The 15,674-nt window shown below is 33.9% G+C and overlaps 2 protein-coding genes across 2 annotated transcripts; one reads left to right on the forward strand and one right to left on the reverse strand.

The window, feature by feature from the left end:
• Positions 1-1,625: 1,625 nt before the first annotated feature.
• Positions 1,626-4,186, forward strand: LOC145581517 (salicylic acid-binding protein 2-like). Its single transcript, XM_081638527.1, has 3 exons — positions 1,626-1,988; positions 3,441-3,581; positions 3,776-4,186. The coding sequence occupies exons 1-3, from the start codon at positions 1,626-1,628 to the stop codon at positions 4,097-4,099; spliced, it is 828 nt and encodes a 275-aa protein (XP_081494653.1). The 3' UTR covers positions 4,100-4,186.
• A 940-nt stretch (positions 4,187-5,126) lies between these two features.
• On the reverse strand, positions 5,127-15,100 carry LOC145582650 (putative apyrase 6). Its single transcript, XM_081639631.1, has 8 exons — positions 14,156-15,100; positions 11,753-11,865; positions 9,391-9,498; positions 8,156-8,210; positions 7,449-7,634; positions 6,523-6,620; positions 6,214-6,410; positions 5,127-5,849 (listed from the first exon to the last, which is right to left on the reverse strand). Exons 1-8 carry the CDS (start codon positions 14,781-14,783, stop codon positions 5,585-5,587), a joined length of 1,650 nt encoding a protein of 549 aa, XP_081495757.1. The 5' UTR covers positions 14,784-15,100; the 3' UTR covers positions 5,127-5,584.
• Positions 15,101-15,674: the final 574 nt, after the last annotated feature.

Consider the following 15,674-nt stretch of genomic DNA (forward strand, 5'->3'; position numbering starts at 1 on the left):
ACTGACCCGATTGAAACCAGCTTGAAAGAAGAACTAAATTCAAGTTTTAATTGTATGAACACAATAATATAGCATGATTCAAATTTAAAATAAACATAACCCTAGCCAACCTTGCCGAACCCGACTTGGTCACTCCATTTGCCATCATTCATGGGATTGGACCTCTTAATTGGTCATTTAGAGAGAAGTTTTCTGGCACAAAAAAACTTTATTTATTTAAAATTTAAAAATCTTTTGTTGAGATAATTTTAGGTTTACGTCAAACTTATTATATTAATATTAACTATGTATCTCTAATCTCCTTCTCCTTTTTCTAAAATTCTAACCTTCATTACTGAATTTTAAAAGAGAGTGGAAAGCCCTTTTTTTTTTTTTGCGTGCTTTTTTCTTTAATCTTATATGTTTTAAGTTTATAATAATTCTTTCTTTTTAGTAGGAATTGTTCTTCTCGAATATTAGGGTTTTTTTTTCTTCTATAAGAGGACAATTTTAGATTAAAATTAAAATTTAATTAATTTTATTTTATAGATGTCGTATGACTTTTTATCAATTAATTGATTTAAGTATTCAAAAACATATACTCCGTATAATAAAATTAATTAAATTTTAATACAAACAACACATATAGCAAAGCTACTGGACAATGTGTCAGAAGACCAACTGAAATCGCCACCTGGAAAAAGCTTCCCCATGCATGATTTCATGGATATGGTTGCGAGAAGTCAAAGAGGGTATCAAAGGATTGTATTGTTCATGCAAATCCAACGACCAATAACATCTTTCATGTTTTCATGGCCTTTGCTTGCTTCATTGTTATTGACGTTGCATTTATTATACTAAGTTTTTAAGGTTGCTTGTGCTCTCATTGGGATTTGGAATATTTATAAATAAGGTTGGTTATGAGTTTTGGTCATCCATGGATTAAGTGGAAAAGAAATTACAAACAACTTTAAATAATTCAAATATGCAAAATAAATATATACTCGTATGAGTTTTGGTCATCCGGAATACATTAAAAGTAAATTAAACTTACACTAAGATAATCAACCTTTATATAATAAAAGTACACCCCGTCTTGTGTGTGACTGATCATACCGTATGACCATTTATAAAATATCAAAATAACTTATATAATACTAACAAGTAATTCCTGCATATAATACTGATTGGACAACCCTATAACACTGACAGAGTAACCCTTTAACACTGACCAAGTAACACTATTACACTAACGAAATAACCCCTATAATGGCTAGCCACACCGTGTGACCAGCTACATATAAGAATTTAATCTATTTTATACAAATAAATTTGCTCTCATCTCTTTTTAAGAAATTGATTTTGTAAAAACCAATCCTAGTATAAGCTCAACCATATTGTTTAAAAAAAACGTAGCTAGGTTTAAAAAAAGCGTCATTTATAAAATGAAGGGAGTAATAAATAAATAGATGGCCAAAATAAAGAGAAAAGAAAAGAATACATGCCCAAAAGTCCAAAATACACCTTGTAAAAAAAAAAAAAAAAGTCCAAAATACACAGATTTGAAACTCTTTATATGAGGCACACATTCTCCTACATGTCCAATTAATCCAACACCCAAAAGAAGAAAAAAAAAATATAGAAAAATGGAAGAAACTAATTTTAGGAAAAAACATTTTGTACTAGTACATGGTGCATGGTGCTGGTACAAGCTTAAGCCTCTACTAGAGCACGCCGGGCAACGTGTAACGGTGCTCGACTTGGCGGCTTCGGGGATTAACCCGGCAAAGATCTTTGAACTTCATTCTCTTCACGATTACACCGAGCCATTAATTCAATTAATGACATCTATTCCTGATGATGAGAAAGTTGTTCTTGTTGGGCATAGTCTTGGAGGTCTTAGCATTGCTTTGGTTACGGAAATGTTCCCTCAAAAAATTGAAGTTGCTGTTTTTCTTACTGCTTTTATGCCTGATACTAGTCACACCCCTTCTTTTATTTTTGATCAGGTATTCATACGCTTCTCAATTTTTATATGCTATTGATAAATAAATTACTCTTGTTATATTGATTTGTTGTACGAGGACATGTTATGATGTAAAATTTTTTTGGCTACGTTTCAATTTTTACACGTAGTTTAAAATGATTAAAGATATTAGTTATATTTACAAAATCAAATTAATTGTGAGAGACACTCAAGAAATCGAATGTAGTAGAATTATATAAGGGGAGATGTTCAAATTTTTAAAAAATTATAATTATCTTCACATTAAAGGAAATATATAAGTGTTTCTTCAAAAAAAAAAAAAAAAAAAAAAAAAAAAAAAAAAAAAAAGGAAACATATCAGTGAGTATGCGCTATGAAATAAAACTAGTCTAAATGTAAAATCATCATACATATTAATTAGAATTCCTTTTCTAATTTGATCACAGAAATAAAAAAAAGTCTAATTCTTTTTTTATTTTATTTTATTCTTCTTGACAATATATATTATTAAAGTAATTTTCTGTAAAAATGATTCTATGATAATTTATTTTTTATTTTTTAAAAAAAAGAAGTCATTTTCTTAATCACAATACTCCAAAACGTTAATTCTTCATTTTTGTAAAAATTGATTCCGTAAACTCTAATATGATCGTGATATATTAACCTCCACTAAGGCACATTAGTGTTATTTTAATTTCTTTAACCGGCAAAAAGTAGGTCTTATTTTTGTTACATACAATTAAGCAATATAATACAAATTTTGGTCCTTGTAGCTTATTGAATAAAAGAAAGTTTTGGTTAGCTAAAAATTACTGTAATTAAACAAAAGAATACATTTAAAGTATATGAAACATTGAAACTACCCTTGAAAGATACCTAACCATCGATGATTAGATACAATTATTTTTTCATTATGCTCTTTTCTTATACATATTTTAAATTAAATACTTTTTTCCAAATTATTTTTTGAATTTAAAACTAACCGCATACCTTCCGATCTAGTATGAATACCCTATATAGGCAAAGTCATGTTTTGTCCAAATTATTTACACTTATTTCAAGGAAAATAGGTTCGTTAATAAGTAAGTTAAAACTAGCTAATTTAAAATAATTTCTAATTTGTTCAAATAAGTTTGAGTAAGTTAATAATCTAAATATAACATATGCGAAAACCAGTTGAATTAATTAAAAGCGCCCTTCAAATAATAAATCTAACAAGGGCATGCAAATAGAAGAGAATCAATTCATATAAAATCCCAAGATGAACTCCATTCTCAAGAATATGGTTTTTTTTTTTTTTTTTTTGTTACATAACATATGTACGGTGTATGATTGAATATAAATTTATAATGTTTATTTTTAAGAAATTCACATTGGTTTGTTTATAAGATTCTAACAATTGCAGATGTGGTATTGTTTAATAAAATCATCCAAAATAATTAATGCTTCATGTTTTATTTTTATATTGGAAAAGTTCGTGGCAAGTATGCCATCAGCAGAAGAATATTGGTTGGACACAGAATTCAAGAGCTCTGATGACCCAAATGACACAATTACATCATTTTTATTTGGTCCTCGTTTCACGTCTAAGCTTTATAAGTTGTCCCCCCCTGAGGTATGTAACTTGTTTTCTTACTCCGTTTTTAATTAAATTCACAAAATTAAACTAAGATGTAATCGTGCTAATGCACGAGATGTTTAATCACGTACTTACGGAGTATTACATATTATTATGTGGATACGTTATTACATTTTGTTCCTATATTATACAGTACTTAACTAAGTGTTATTTTGTGGAAATTTTACAAGGATTATGAGCTTGCTATGACATTGAAAAGGCCATCGTCGATGTTCCTTGAGGATCTGTCGAGGCCAGAGAGTAAGCTTTCCGAGGAGAAATATGGATCAGTTCGGCGTGTTTATGTGATGTGCGACGAAGATGAAGCAATACCACCAGCATTCCAATCATGGATGATTAAGAATGATGAGGTGAAAGAAGTGAGGATGCTTAAACACTCAGATCACATGCCCATGTTCTGCATGCCTAAACAGCTTTGTTACTGTCTTTTGGAGATTGCTCTGAAACATTTTGCTGCCAACTCTGATGACTCTCCAACTTCTGATCCCATTTAAGTCAAGACTATCTGTTATGCTAAGTAATTAAAGGATTATTGTCCCTTAATAACTCATTTTATTGGTAATTTTGAACTCTTAATTACCTATGTTTGTCGCCTTTACATGTTTATGATCGTTTCATTTTATTGTAAGCTCTTGTGCCGTTAATGTTTAATATGTATGGTGTACAAGATGAAAGTTTCCTAAAGAACATCTGTTACTCTATTAATTTGCCTTGGATTGTGCAAGGTGACTTTAAAAATCCTCTTATTGACGTGGATAGGTTAGGTTATTTGTGTTTTTGTAATCCCTCCATTTCCAAATAAAAGTCTTATTTGTCTTTTATACGAAGTATGTATTTTTCGAAAGGTGAAATAGTAAAAATATAATAGTACAGATTACTTTGATCAAGCATTTTAAGGTGAGCTTATATACAGTCATTGTGGCCTGTGAAATATGACTACCTCTGTTAATTTTTATGTGCAACTTTGGGGTATTATTTGTAAGATATAAAATATTCCAAAGTTGCACATAAAAATTAACGGAGGTAGTAATTTAAGATATTTTAAAATCATAGTGAGCATTATAGTGAGGTTATTGAGAAATTGAGAATGAATAAGATAGGCTTATTCCAACTTTGCACAAGCTTGTGTGCCAATCACAGTTTTATAACTTAGCTAACCATAAAATTCTTCCTCGATTGTGAAGTCAGTTAACTTGTCAACTTATCAATCATCGTTGGTTCAAGAGTAATACTCCCTATAGAAGTACTTGCATGCAGGTTGTTCAAAAATAGGTCTCTAAATGAAGGTTAACATCTGCTTCAAAAGGTCAGTCTTGGGCTCTATCAATGTGTCCTTTGTGCTACGTAACCACCTGCACAAGGAGTATGCAGAGTTGCAGACACGCATATAGTTCTTGATGTTGCACTAATTTTCGCTGTTGTCGCCTAATTCCCTCTTTTGTTCATACTGAAAGCATTAAGCTCCTATCCCATCCATACTATTAAATACAATTTGACTACAGAATTGACGGGGAAAAAAAATTGAATATAGGTCGAAAGCATTTAGAAGCTTGTAAAGAATTGCATCACTGAGCTTTAACACAACAGGCTTCTTACAGTAGATTGTATTAGTATAATTCCTAACAGTCCAAAGCTAAACTTAGTGGCAGAACTTCATACAGCTCAACTAGACAGTATGCATTTTATATCTGCACCAGGACGAGGGCTTCACCTTGCCCTACTTTACATCAAGGACTAATGCTTTACAGACAAAACGTGTGGATGTACTGAATGCTATGGTGGAAAATTTGGCTCCGACAATTTGCCCCCTTTAAAAAATGGTAATCTTGATCAAATTCACGAGAAAATACTATAAGGCATCCCAGAATACTTTTATGAAAGAATTATATAGGGCACCAAAAAGGAACATAGACCCATTCCTTTGTTGAGCAGCCGACCAGGCAAGGTATTTGATTTTATGTTGGTAAGAATTGTGAGCTTTACCTATTGATTCGAGTTATTATGTAACGTCCTTTCTCCAAATCATAAATAGTTTTGAAGTATGGTTTCCTCCATTGGGAAACATAACAGGCTGCAAAGGTTAACAAGATTGTGGCACCCATAATTAAGAAAGAGTTCGGGAAGTTGTCACTAATCAAAGAAACCCACCCATAGTTTGCTCCATTTATAGTTGTTGTCTGTAAGATGAAAGCACCTAATGCCCAATCGAGAGGTACATTCTCCACCTGATTGGTATATCCAATGCTGTAAAATAAGAATTTCCATCAATCAGCAATTAGCAGAATACCAAAGCATATTAAAACAAGGGGAAAATGGATTAAACTACATGATAAATCACGACATTTCCTTCTTCACTAATCCAACTCAAAAATAAACGACATCATAATAGACTTATAAGAAAAGCATTCAAGATATCAGGTCACTGGACCGCGGGGAACCAACAACCATTAGTGAGCAAGACGGCCTGAAACAGCTTAGAATAGGAATAGCAAATTTCGATCCAAAATAAAAGTTGTATTCAACCTCAAATTAGGATTAGGGCAGGGGTTCAGGGGATTGAAAAGCTAGTTAGAACCAGAATATAAACTATTGTTACAAAGAAAATTACCTTGTGTCATCCAATGCAATGTTAAGGCTGTCATGTAAAAGGGCCACAATGTAGGCAGATGAGAAGCAGTAGTGTAAGAGATCTTCCTCAGCAAGTGAAGAATATTTCTTTCGAATATTTGGCCAATTCTCTTCACAAAATTCTTGACCAGCTTCCATTAGATCAGAGAGAACTGCCTTTGAAGCCAAGCCAAAGAACTAAACAGAAATTGAAAAGGAATCGTTGTGAATGTAATATCCAATAAAATGGAGAGCAACAAGTTTTTACAATATATTCTCACAGCTCCATCAAAAGAAAAGAATTTCAAACCTGTGATGTATGAAAAAAATTCTCAGTAGCCAAGAATCTGCCATGCAGCTTAGGCATAAATGTGGCTCCCAAAGTGCAATGATCGTAGGCACAACCCTCTAGAAAATAACTTGATGTAAGTGATTAAGTGTTTAATTACCAAAAATAAATTAAAAAAAAAAATTAAAAAAAGGTATTATCATATCAAAATGGAAAATTTTGCCAATTACAACCGGTAAAAATACCCATTTTGCGGGTTACAACCATCAAAGTTTATTTTTGCAAATTACAACCAAAAAAGTCACCCAACATTTTAAACTACAACCAAAATTCGATTTTCTACCACTTTCACAAAAATATGACGTCGTTATATCACTAAATGATTCCAAACTAGTGTTGGTTGGGGGTTATTTTTTATATCAATAAATGATTAACATCATATTCTGGTAAAAGTGGCCGAAAATTGGGTATTGGTTGTAAGTTGAAAGTTTATTTTTGCAAATTACAACCAAAAAAGTCGCCCAACATTTTAAGCTACAACCAAAATTCAATTTTCAACCACTTTCACAAAAAATATGATGTCATTATATCATTACATGATTCCAAACTAGTATTGGTTAGGAGTTATTTTTTATATCAATAAATGATTAACATCATATTCCGATAAAAAGTGGCCGAAAACTGGATTTTGGTTGTAATTTAAATTTTTTGGTGACTTTTTTTGGTTGTAATTTGCAAAAATAAACTTAGATAATTGTAACCCGCAAAATGGGTACTTTTATCAGATGTAATTGGCAAATTTTCCTATCAAAATTGATAAACACATTTAAAAATCTTACCAAAAGTATAACATTTAACTATATAAAAATATAAAAAAAATCATGGGCAATGCATGCTGAACAGATCAAACATAGCATCATTTCAGACAGAAAGGAACAAATGACAACCTTTGCCCCTCTGTAACAGCTTCAAGGCAGCAGCTCTGCACGCTGAGAAGTTCCCAGCTGCATGGAAAGTGGATAAATATTTTTTGGCCGAAGAATCAGGAGCAAGATTAAATGAATTAATGCTCTCAGCATATCCCTTAGGAGTACAAGGGTCCATGGTTAGTTCCTCTTCAGATGATTTAGTAGCTGCACAAGAAAGTTTATAAAGAACTTGTGCTAATACCGTAAATTCATAATAACAAACCACAGCCATTGATCTGCATGGCCTTTTACAACAGCATCAAGTACATATAAGATGCAATTCTGTATCCTAATTCCTAACAATCACATAAGTGAAGCTCTGGGTTATATATCATCAATCCAAAAGCTAATAAATAACCTACTCTGAATTGAACGCCATATCAATTGACACATTTAGTCACAGGAGAACACCATTCACAAAAAGTTGCACAAGGCATTTGTCACTTAGCTCATCATATAGTACCAACACATCACTGTTTACCACCAAGAAAAGGCGTAAAAATAGTGTGTTCTATCAGTTTCACTGACATTACTTTGTAAAATGGGTTTGTTTCAAATGTAATGTCCAAATGACTTCACAGCTTTGTTCATACAATGTACAATTTAAAACCGGTTATAATGAGACCTTTAAACTTTTTTAGTATCCATGTTTGAGCATCTATAGAGTAAGGAATATAGTCACTTACCCAAGGTTATGTCACTTGAAACAAGTAAATCCTTCAGTGTATCAAAAGCTACATTCTGAAAAAGATAAAATATAAAAAGCAAATGAAGTTAAACATATGGCTACAAATATATTCACACTATCTTTGAGCTAATAGAGATGTGTAGAAAATTTAGAGTGATGAGCTGCTAACAGACACTTAAGCTCCACACATCAAATATGTGGCACAATGCCATTTTAATCCAGGTCAAAGGAATGTTGATTCTAAGAAACAAGTCAAGCTAACAATAGAACAGGGATTTAAAACATAAATGTTCTATACGCAATGGCAACTTGGTAACAGTCGAAGTCCAAGGTTGGGAAAAAAAAATCCCTAAGCAGGAGCCATACAATTAACAAAAACAATCTCTAAAGAGGATTTCCCCTTCCTAAAATGAGGGGAAAAAAAATCACTGTTCCAATCCCTCCAAAGAATATTCTGGTTGGTTAGTTAAAAATAATGTTGAAAATTTTAAGGTCCTCAAAAACAAGAGAGGACTCCACAAATTTAATTGCTGCCAACGGCCAGAAAAAAAATAAATAAAATAAAAATAAAAATAAAAAAAATCGAGTAATAAATGAATTAAAAAAATATATAAAAGGCATATAGGGTTGTTACTGCATAATTAAATATTTTGAGAGGAAAAAATCAAGAGACAAATCGGAAGCGGGAGAGAAAAGGGGTTTTTCTGCCGTGAAAAGAGAGGATGCACCACCCCCCCCCCCCCGGCGGGTGGTGGGATTGGCCACAATCCTGAGTTTCTCACAATTCAAGTAGCCTTTTTTACCAGATCTACTGTTACGAGTGAGATGTCTCAACGGAAGAGAACCTAATTTTACTAAGAAAACAAAAGATTTTTCTTTTTAAAAATTTAAATACATACTGAAAACCCATACAAGCTAGTGGCCACTATTACAAGTTAACTACTTCACATGTAACAGTGAAATCAAATAAAGCTCCAACACAAGAATTATTAGGTCTTCAGCTAAGGGAAACCGTTGCTAAGCTCATAAAACAAATACTAATAAGTTCTGATGTTGCACGACAAAAACTCGTCATAGATGCACATTGTAGGGAAGAGATGTTCACTGACTTCGCATTGGTCCAAATCTTGTTATCTTGCTCCATCTTAAATACTTTCATTTAGAAGACCAATAAAAACAATGTGGAAGTATATTTCAAACACAATTACCAAACTCCATTGGTTTTAAAGATACCTGACCAAAGTGAAGCAAGCTGTTACTGTAGAGATGATAGGTCACATTTCCATAATTAAGCGAACGGGAGAACTCTGAAGGCACCGACTCTCTTGAGACAAAAGTGACCTAAGTAAGAGCATCAGCATGAAGATTAGTCAGAACTTCAAACCAATAACATTATAACCATTCACATGTAAGTATGTAACAGACATAACAAGCTTCTAAGACACAGAATAAACTGTAACATCAATGTATACAGATGAACTCAAAAGATATGTCCTGCAACTGCAATTCAACATCCATAAGCACTAAGCCGTTGAACATAGCATCAATCACCACCACCCAATACCAAGGATAAGGTCTGGGGAGGTCCAAGAGTACACAGCTTACCCCCAATCACGTAAGCGAGATAAAGTTACCAAATATTTTGTTGATCATTACATATTCCAGAACTACCAAAGGCTCAATATTATAAACAATGCTTAAGGTGGGTTCAGGTTATATCTTTAAGTCATTCACCTTCATTGGTTTTAAAAGATATTGAGAAGTTTCTAAGCCCCACAAGACAATTTAGGATTCTCTGAGACAAACCATCAGCAGATGTGTTTCAAAGGAGTTAACAAATATAACAGCAATTCTACAAGGAAGACAAGAAAACACAAAACAACTTAAAGCTAAATACAGTGAGAGATGATCAAAAATATTACCAAACCAAAATAACTATCAGTAGAGATGGAACTTCAGTTCCTTTGTAAAGGGTAAGATCTTAAAAATGGCACAGATCTATCGCACGGGTGCACCCAATTTATCCAAAAAAAAAATTGCAATAATAATTAGCCTCAGTCATTTGAAAAGCTAATGCTATGATAGTAAAACATATTGTACATTTAAAAGAGGTGTGTATGGATAAACGTGTTCAAGGGCCCACTACGCTTCTAAAGTATGTAAATAATATCTTAGGGGGCGTTTGGTTGGGGGTATTCAACGAACGGAAAGGCAATCAACTACCATTAATCCCTTTGATGATATTTGTTAGACAAATTCAATCATTCCCATTACCCCACTTTCCTTTACTCTCATTCCCCACCCCCACCCCCAAGTAATCAATATAAGTCTCTAACCCTCAAGCTCCTCTTCACCCAACTACCTTGACCACTTTCATAACTACCTAGACCACCTTTGAAAACACCAACTGACCACCCAAATTACCGCCCAGCCACTAAAACCACTGCCTAGCCACCAGAAACACCTACACCGACTACCCACATAAACCATTGCCCAGCCGCGATGAGAACTTCCGCATAGCTGCCACAAGAACCTCCACCCATCCAAATTCACCCTAAATCCAGTAATCCACTCAAACCACCCTTTCCTACCAAAAACCACCAAAAAAAAAAAAAAACACCCAACCCCACTTGAAAATAGCCCCACACCCACCACAGTCACCATCACCATAAAAAAAACCATACCCACCACGAAAACCACCCAAAAATCCCAAACCATCTAAATAAACACCTCTTAAACAACCCCCAAGCACCCAAAAAAACAACCCTTAACACTCTAAAAACAACCAAGCAACCAGATCAACTAAAAGTTTACTCAAAAAAAAAAAAAGAAACAAAAAAGAGAAGAGGGACGACAGTAGCGTCAGTGTTGGGAGTTGGGCGGAGGGAGAGGCGCAGTGTTGGAGGCATAAGAATGATATTTGCAATGGAGGTGGTGGAGAATAATGGTGGTGGCTGTGCATGGAAGAGTACACTTGATTCCCTTTCTTTTTTCTTTTTTTTTATAAAACAAACAGCCAGTGACAAATAAAGGAGTTGCTTTCCTTCCTCTCTTATTCCCTTACTTAATGTCTTTCCCTTTCCCCCCACCCAACCAAAAGCCCCCTTATTATCTTCTTACAATTAATCATGTTTCCTTTACCCCTAAAATATCACTTCAACTTATCAATGCAAGCTTGAAAAATTCAGACAAACCCTTACAAATATATAATTACCGCAAATATTGCATATAAGATGTTATGCGTGTGAAATTCTACTCATGGATTGCATGCATAGAGAGCTAATATGGTTATAATTAAACCCCACCAAAAGATCCTTTTAAAGACTCAAATAGAGCAAAGTGCCAAATAATCCAAATTTACTAAATCATCAACCAAACAACCACCTATTTTACAAACATATAGTGGATTAACATACAAAGCTTATTATATATGAAGATACTATAACCTTATCTCCTTTCAACTAATGACAAATACTTCACTAGCACACAATATAAAAACACACCCCCAAAAAAAATGTAGTGATGAAAACAAACAATTAAAATTTGATCAGCATTGAATGAATTAATTATGGAAGGTAAAGAACAACTATCATACCTGAGCAGAAGCCCCACCAAGCTCAATGATACCAGTAGTTAAGTGAGGATCGCCTCCAAGAGTACCAAGGGCATAATTAGCCACAACCCAAGCATACAAACCTTCATCTGAGCCTAATATAGCAACAACCATCAATTAGTGATCATTGCCAATAAGTTAAAACATTTCCAACTGATGTATCATCAACTTATAAAAATAAACAAAAAAAAAATTAGGGGAAAAAAAAAGGGCTAAAGGCACACCAAGGTGATTCGGAGTTCCTTGCAACTTAAAAAAGCCACAATGTGACTCACTTGAATCAGAATAATATATATATATATATATAGACCACAGACTTCCTAACAACACACTGTCACCAGAGCTAACTCCTCATGGATTATGGGCCCAAGATAAGCCTCCAAGAGGTCTTACCCATCAAAAATCTTGCACTTTCACTCACTCCAAATCATGTGATATTTCCTCTCTCCAACAGAATTAAAGCACAATAGTGACAATACACCCATCTTCATAAATTGAAATATAGAAACCTCCTCAAAAGTCCAAATCTATAGAAACCTACCAGCTATAAAACTAGAAATCCAGGTATATAAGCCAAATTTTAGCTTAGTGAAAAACATCTACCTACTCAGTCTCAAAACTCAAAATTATACATCAATTGGCTTACAACTCACCAATTTAACCAAAATTTGTTCAAACAATGCAGTATGAAACTAAATGGCTTGCAACTCACTGAAAGCAAATACAGCAATAGGACTACAGTTTATGTAATTCTAAAATAAAAATTAAAAAACTTCTACTACTGGAAAAAAAAAAAAAAAAAAAAAAATTACAAGCAAATTTCCACTATTAAAAGACAATAGTTGGTACAGCAGTTACACTAGGTTTACTATGTATTTCACATTACACCATATTGTATACAACCTATCTAATAACATACCAACAACAACATCCAAAGCAAATACAGCAATAGGACTACAGTTTATGTAATTCTAAAATAAAAAATAAAAATTAAAAAACTTTAACTACTGAAATAAAATAAAATAAATTACAAGCAAATTTACACTATTAAAAGACAATAGTTGGTACAGCAGTTACACAAGGTTTACTATGTATTTCACATTACACCATATTGTATACAACCTATCTAATAACATACCAACAACAACGTCCAAAGCATAGTCTGAATGATGGAGTCATTTGCATGAAGCTAGGTTTTATTTCCAATGGTCGTCATCCATGATCCTTTCCCTCCATTCCCTTCTATCAAATGATATATACACCTTAACTCTTTATATCTCAGTCACAATCAATCTTGGTCAATGTAGGGAAAATTTTGCTCAATTTCTCAACGAAGTAGACATGAGGACACCTATGGTTAAATATTCCCTCTTAGACAACTCTTCATCAAATAATGCTACTATATCCTCTCCGGACTCCCTTTTAGTGCTAAACCAATATTACACGTACTCAATTTTGCTTCAACTTAATCTAAACCCTTTAGACTCTTAACAATTGCCTCCATTGCTCAAAATTAGCATAAACCTGAACACTCCTACCCATACAACAATGCTTGTCTAATAATCATTTGATAAAATTTTCACTTTTAACTTCAAAGGAATACTTGGGTAACATCTTGGTCAATTCCTCCATTCTTAGGCAACTTTATCATTTAATGTCATTAAATCTTTGCTTGGCTCTCTCCTAGTGCTAAAACAATATTCCAGGTACTTAATTTTGCTTAACATTAATCTGAACCCTATAGATTTGAATGGTTGCTTCCATCGCTCCAATTTAGCATTAACCCAAACTTTGGTCTCGTCCACCAATATAATTTACAACATACACCCTAGTATCTCATCATAGGTAAAACCTTATTAGTTCATCTAATGCTGCTACAAAGAGGAAAGGACTAAATGTAAAACTTTGGTGTAGTGTTGTAGTCTAATAATAACAAGAAAATCCTTTGTTATTCCATCTAGCCACCACAAGTCCAAACATTAATTTTCACGACTTGATATAGAATAGAAATCAATATAATTATGATAAATACTCTTCATAATCATTACCCATCAAATCATATCTCTCCGCAAGGTCCTTGTCCTAATTCATGTGGAGATCCATTTTTCCTCTCCCTATAATACTCAATCAATTCCCTTATCAAATTTATAGATTCTACATTAGACTACAGCTAAATCATCCCCTTTGTTCTTATAAAAGGTTACCAAGGTCCTCTATCATGTTAATCTTCTAAATCTTGACCTTACAACATATAAAATTGCATCAGTGAACAAAATGATTATAGGTAGTTAATAACTGAGAAAACAAGCCAAGCTAATCAATCCATCAAGCTAGTAAATAAATATCATAATTGCAACTCAGCTCATATTACTTATATAGTTATACCTGTAATCACCAACGCCCAATCATCACGAAACTTCAATCCCGACGACCTCATAAGTCTCCGACAAGACTCCAGAATCCGATTTTGAACTTCCACATCAAGTAACCGAAGTCCAGCAGTAGCCATTAACCTAACCTCAGTATCTCCCCACAATTCCCTGGGCACAATCTTCTTCCCAAAATCCAACAGCTCTAGCAACGACTCGCCAGCTCGCTCCGGATTGTCCTCAAACGATGACAACCCCGGATTAACCCTCATCGACGAATGCCCATCCGGCCCAAAATCAAACCTTGGCACCCCACCTTCAACCTTATACTCAAAAACATGAATGCGCGACCCAGTACTCCCACCATCAATAATAATCCCAAATTTCCGGCCATTACCAGGTGTTCTCTGCCCCAAAAACACAAATGATAAGTAAAAAACAATAACAAATGCAACAGAAATAAAGAAAACAGTAACCCAATTAAATTTAGGTTGTGCTTTTGGGATTCTTGAAAAGGAACTGGATCTGGAATTAGGGTTTTGCTTAAATTGAAACGATTTGATAGAAAGGGGCTCCATTTTAGGATCTGGGTCGGATTTTATCTCGGAATTGGGCTTCAAAGATCGGGCATTAGGTCGGCGCATCAAAGAAGATGATGATCAATTGAGAAAATCATGGAATTGCCCCCTTTTTCTAGAATTTCGAAAGAGGAAGTTGAAATTAGGGATTTTTTTGTGTGAAAAAGAGCAGAGAAGATTGAAAATTGAAAATGGGGGAAGGAGGAAAATCGAGAAGAATTTTGTGCGTCTTCTCTGCGTTTCTTCCTTCCCACGGCGTTAACGCACGCTCACTCTCTCTTGATTTCTGAGTGCCGACGTTTGGCAGAAAAGATGGTATTTTGTTTATGTTTTTCAAAATCTGAGTTTCATTTTTGGATTCACTCGCATAGAAAACTTCTGACTGTAGTCAGCACACAGCAGAATGCCATCAAGGATTAGGATGGTAGATGGTTAATCATGATTCAAGAATGGTAATGGCTACCCAACTTTGGGTTAGGATGGTTAATCATATTTGTTTGCTTAGCATTAAAAAAATTATATATGTGGAAGACCTCGTGGTGTAGTGGTCAAGGGTAAGTCTCGTATCCTCAAACTGCGAGGTCAAGCCTCACAGAGTAATAGGTAGACTTGTCAATACCTGATCCGATCCGGTAACCCGACCCAAATGACCCGAAATAGATTCAATTTGACCCATTTATCATAATTTGTAATGATCCTAACAATCCTAACCACTTGAAACAAACGACCCAAACAACCCGAAATTTGACCCGAACTCGACCCGTTGACCCAAATTGACAGGTCTACTCACAGGCAATCACAACAAGTATCCTGTGTAGGATTTTGACTGGAGTCCAATCAACCTTACCTTATTAAAAAAAAAATTATACAAAAATTAGCTTAGTCATGTGGTAACGCTACTTCTCTGATTCATATAGAGTAAATACCTTGAGCTAGAAGGATAACAATGGTAATATT

The sequence above is a fragment of the Chenopodium album genome, chromosome 15 (assembly GCF_948465745.1).
Source record: "Chenopodium album chromosome 15, dcCheAlbu1.1, whole genome shotgun sequence".
Lineage (NCBI taxonomy): Eukaryota > Viridiplantae > Streptophyta > Magnoliopsida > Caryophyllales > Amaranthaceae > Chenopodium > Chenopodium album.

Bases quoted from the DNA above. Each gene is read 5' to 3' on its own strand.
- LOC145581517 (XM_081638527.1), top strand. From the start codon at position 1,626: ATGGAAGAAACTAATTTTAGGAAAAAACATTTTGTACTAGTACATGGT. The intron at 1,989-3,440 runs GTATTCATACGC...ATATTGGAAAAG, and splicing joins CTTCTTTTATTTTTGATCAG to TTCGTGGCAAGTATGCCATC. The intron at 3,582-3,775 runs GTATGTAACTTG...AAATTTTACAAG, and splicing joins ATAAGTTGTCCCCCCCTGAG to GATTATGAGCTTGCTATGAC.
- LOC145582650 (XM_081639631.1), bottom strand. From the start codon at position 14,783: ATGCGCCGACCTAATGCCCGATCTTTGAAGCCCAATTCCGAGATAAAA. The intron at 8,211-9,390 runs GTATCTTTAAAA...TATCTTTTTCAG, and splicing joins GCTTGCTTCACTTTGGTCAG to AATGTAGCTTTTGATACACT. The intron at 6,411-6,522 runs GTTTGAAATTCT...ATTTCTGTTTAG, and splicing joins ATTTTTTTCATACATCACAG to TTCTTTGGCTTGGCTTCAAA.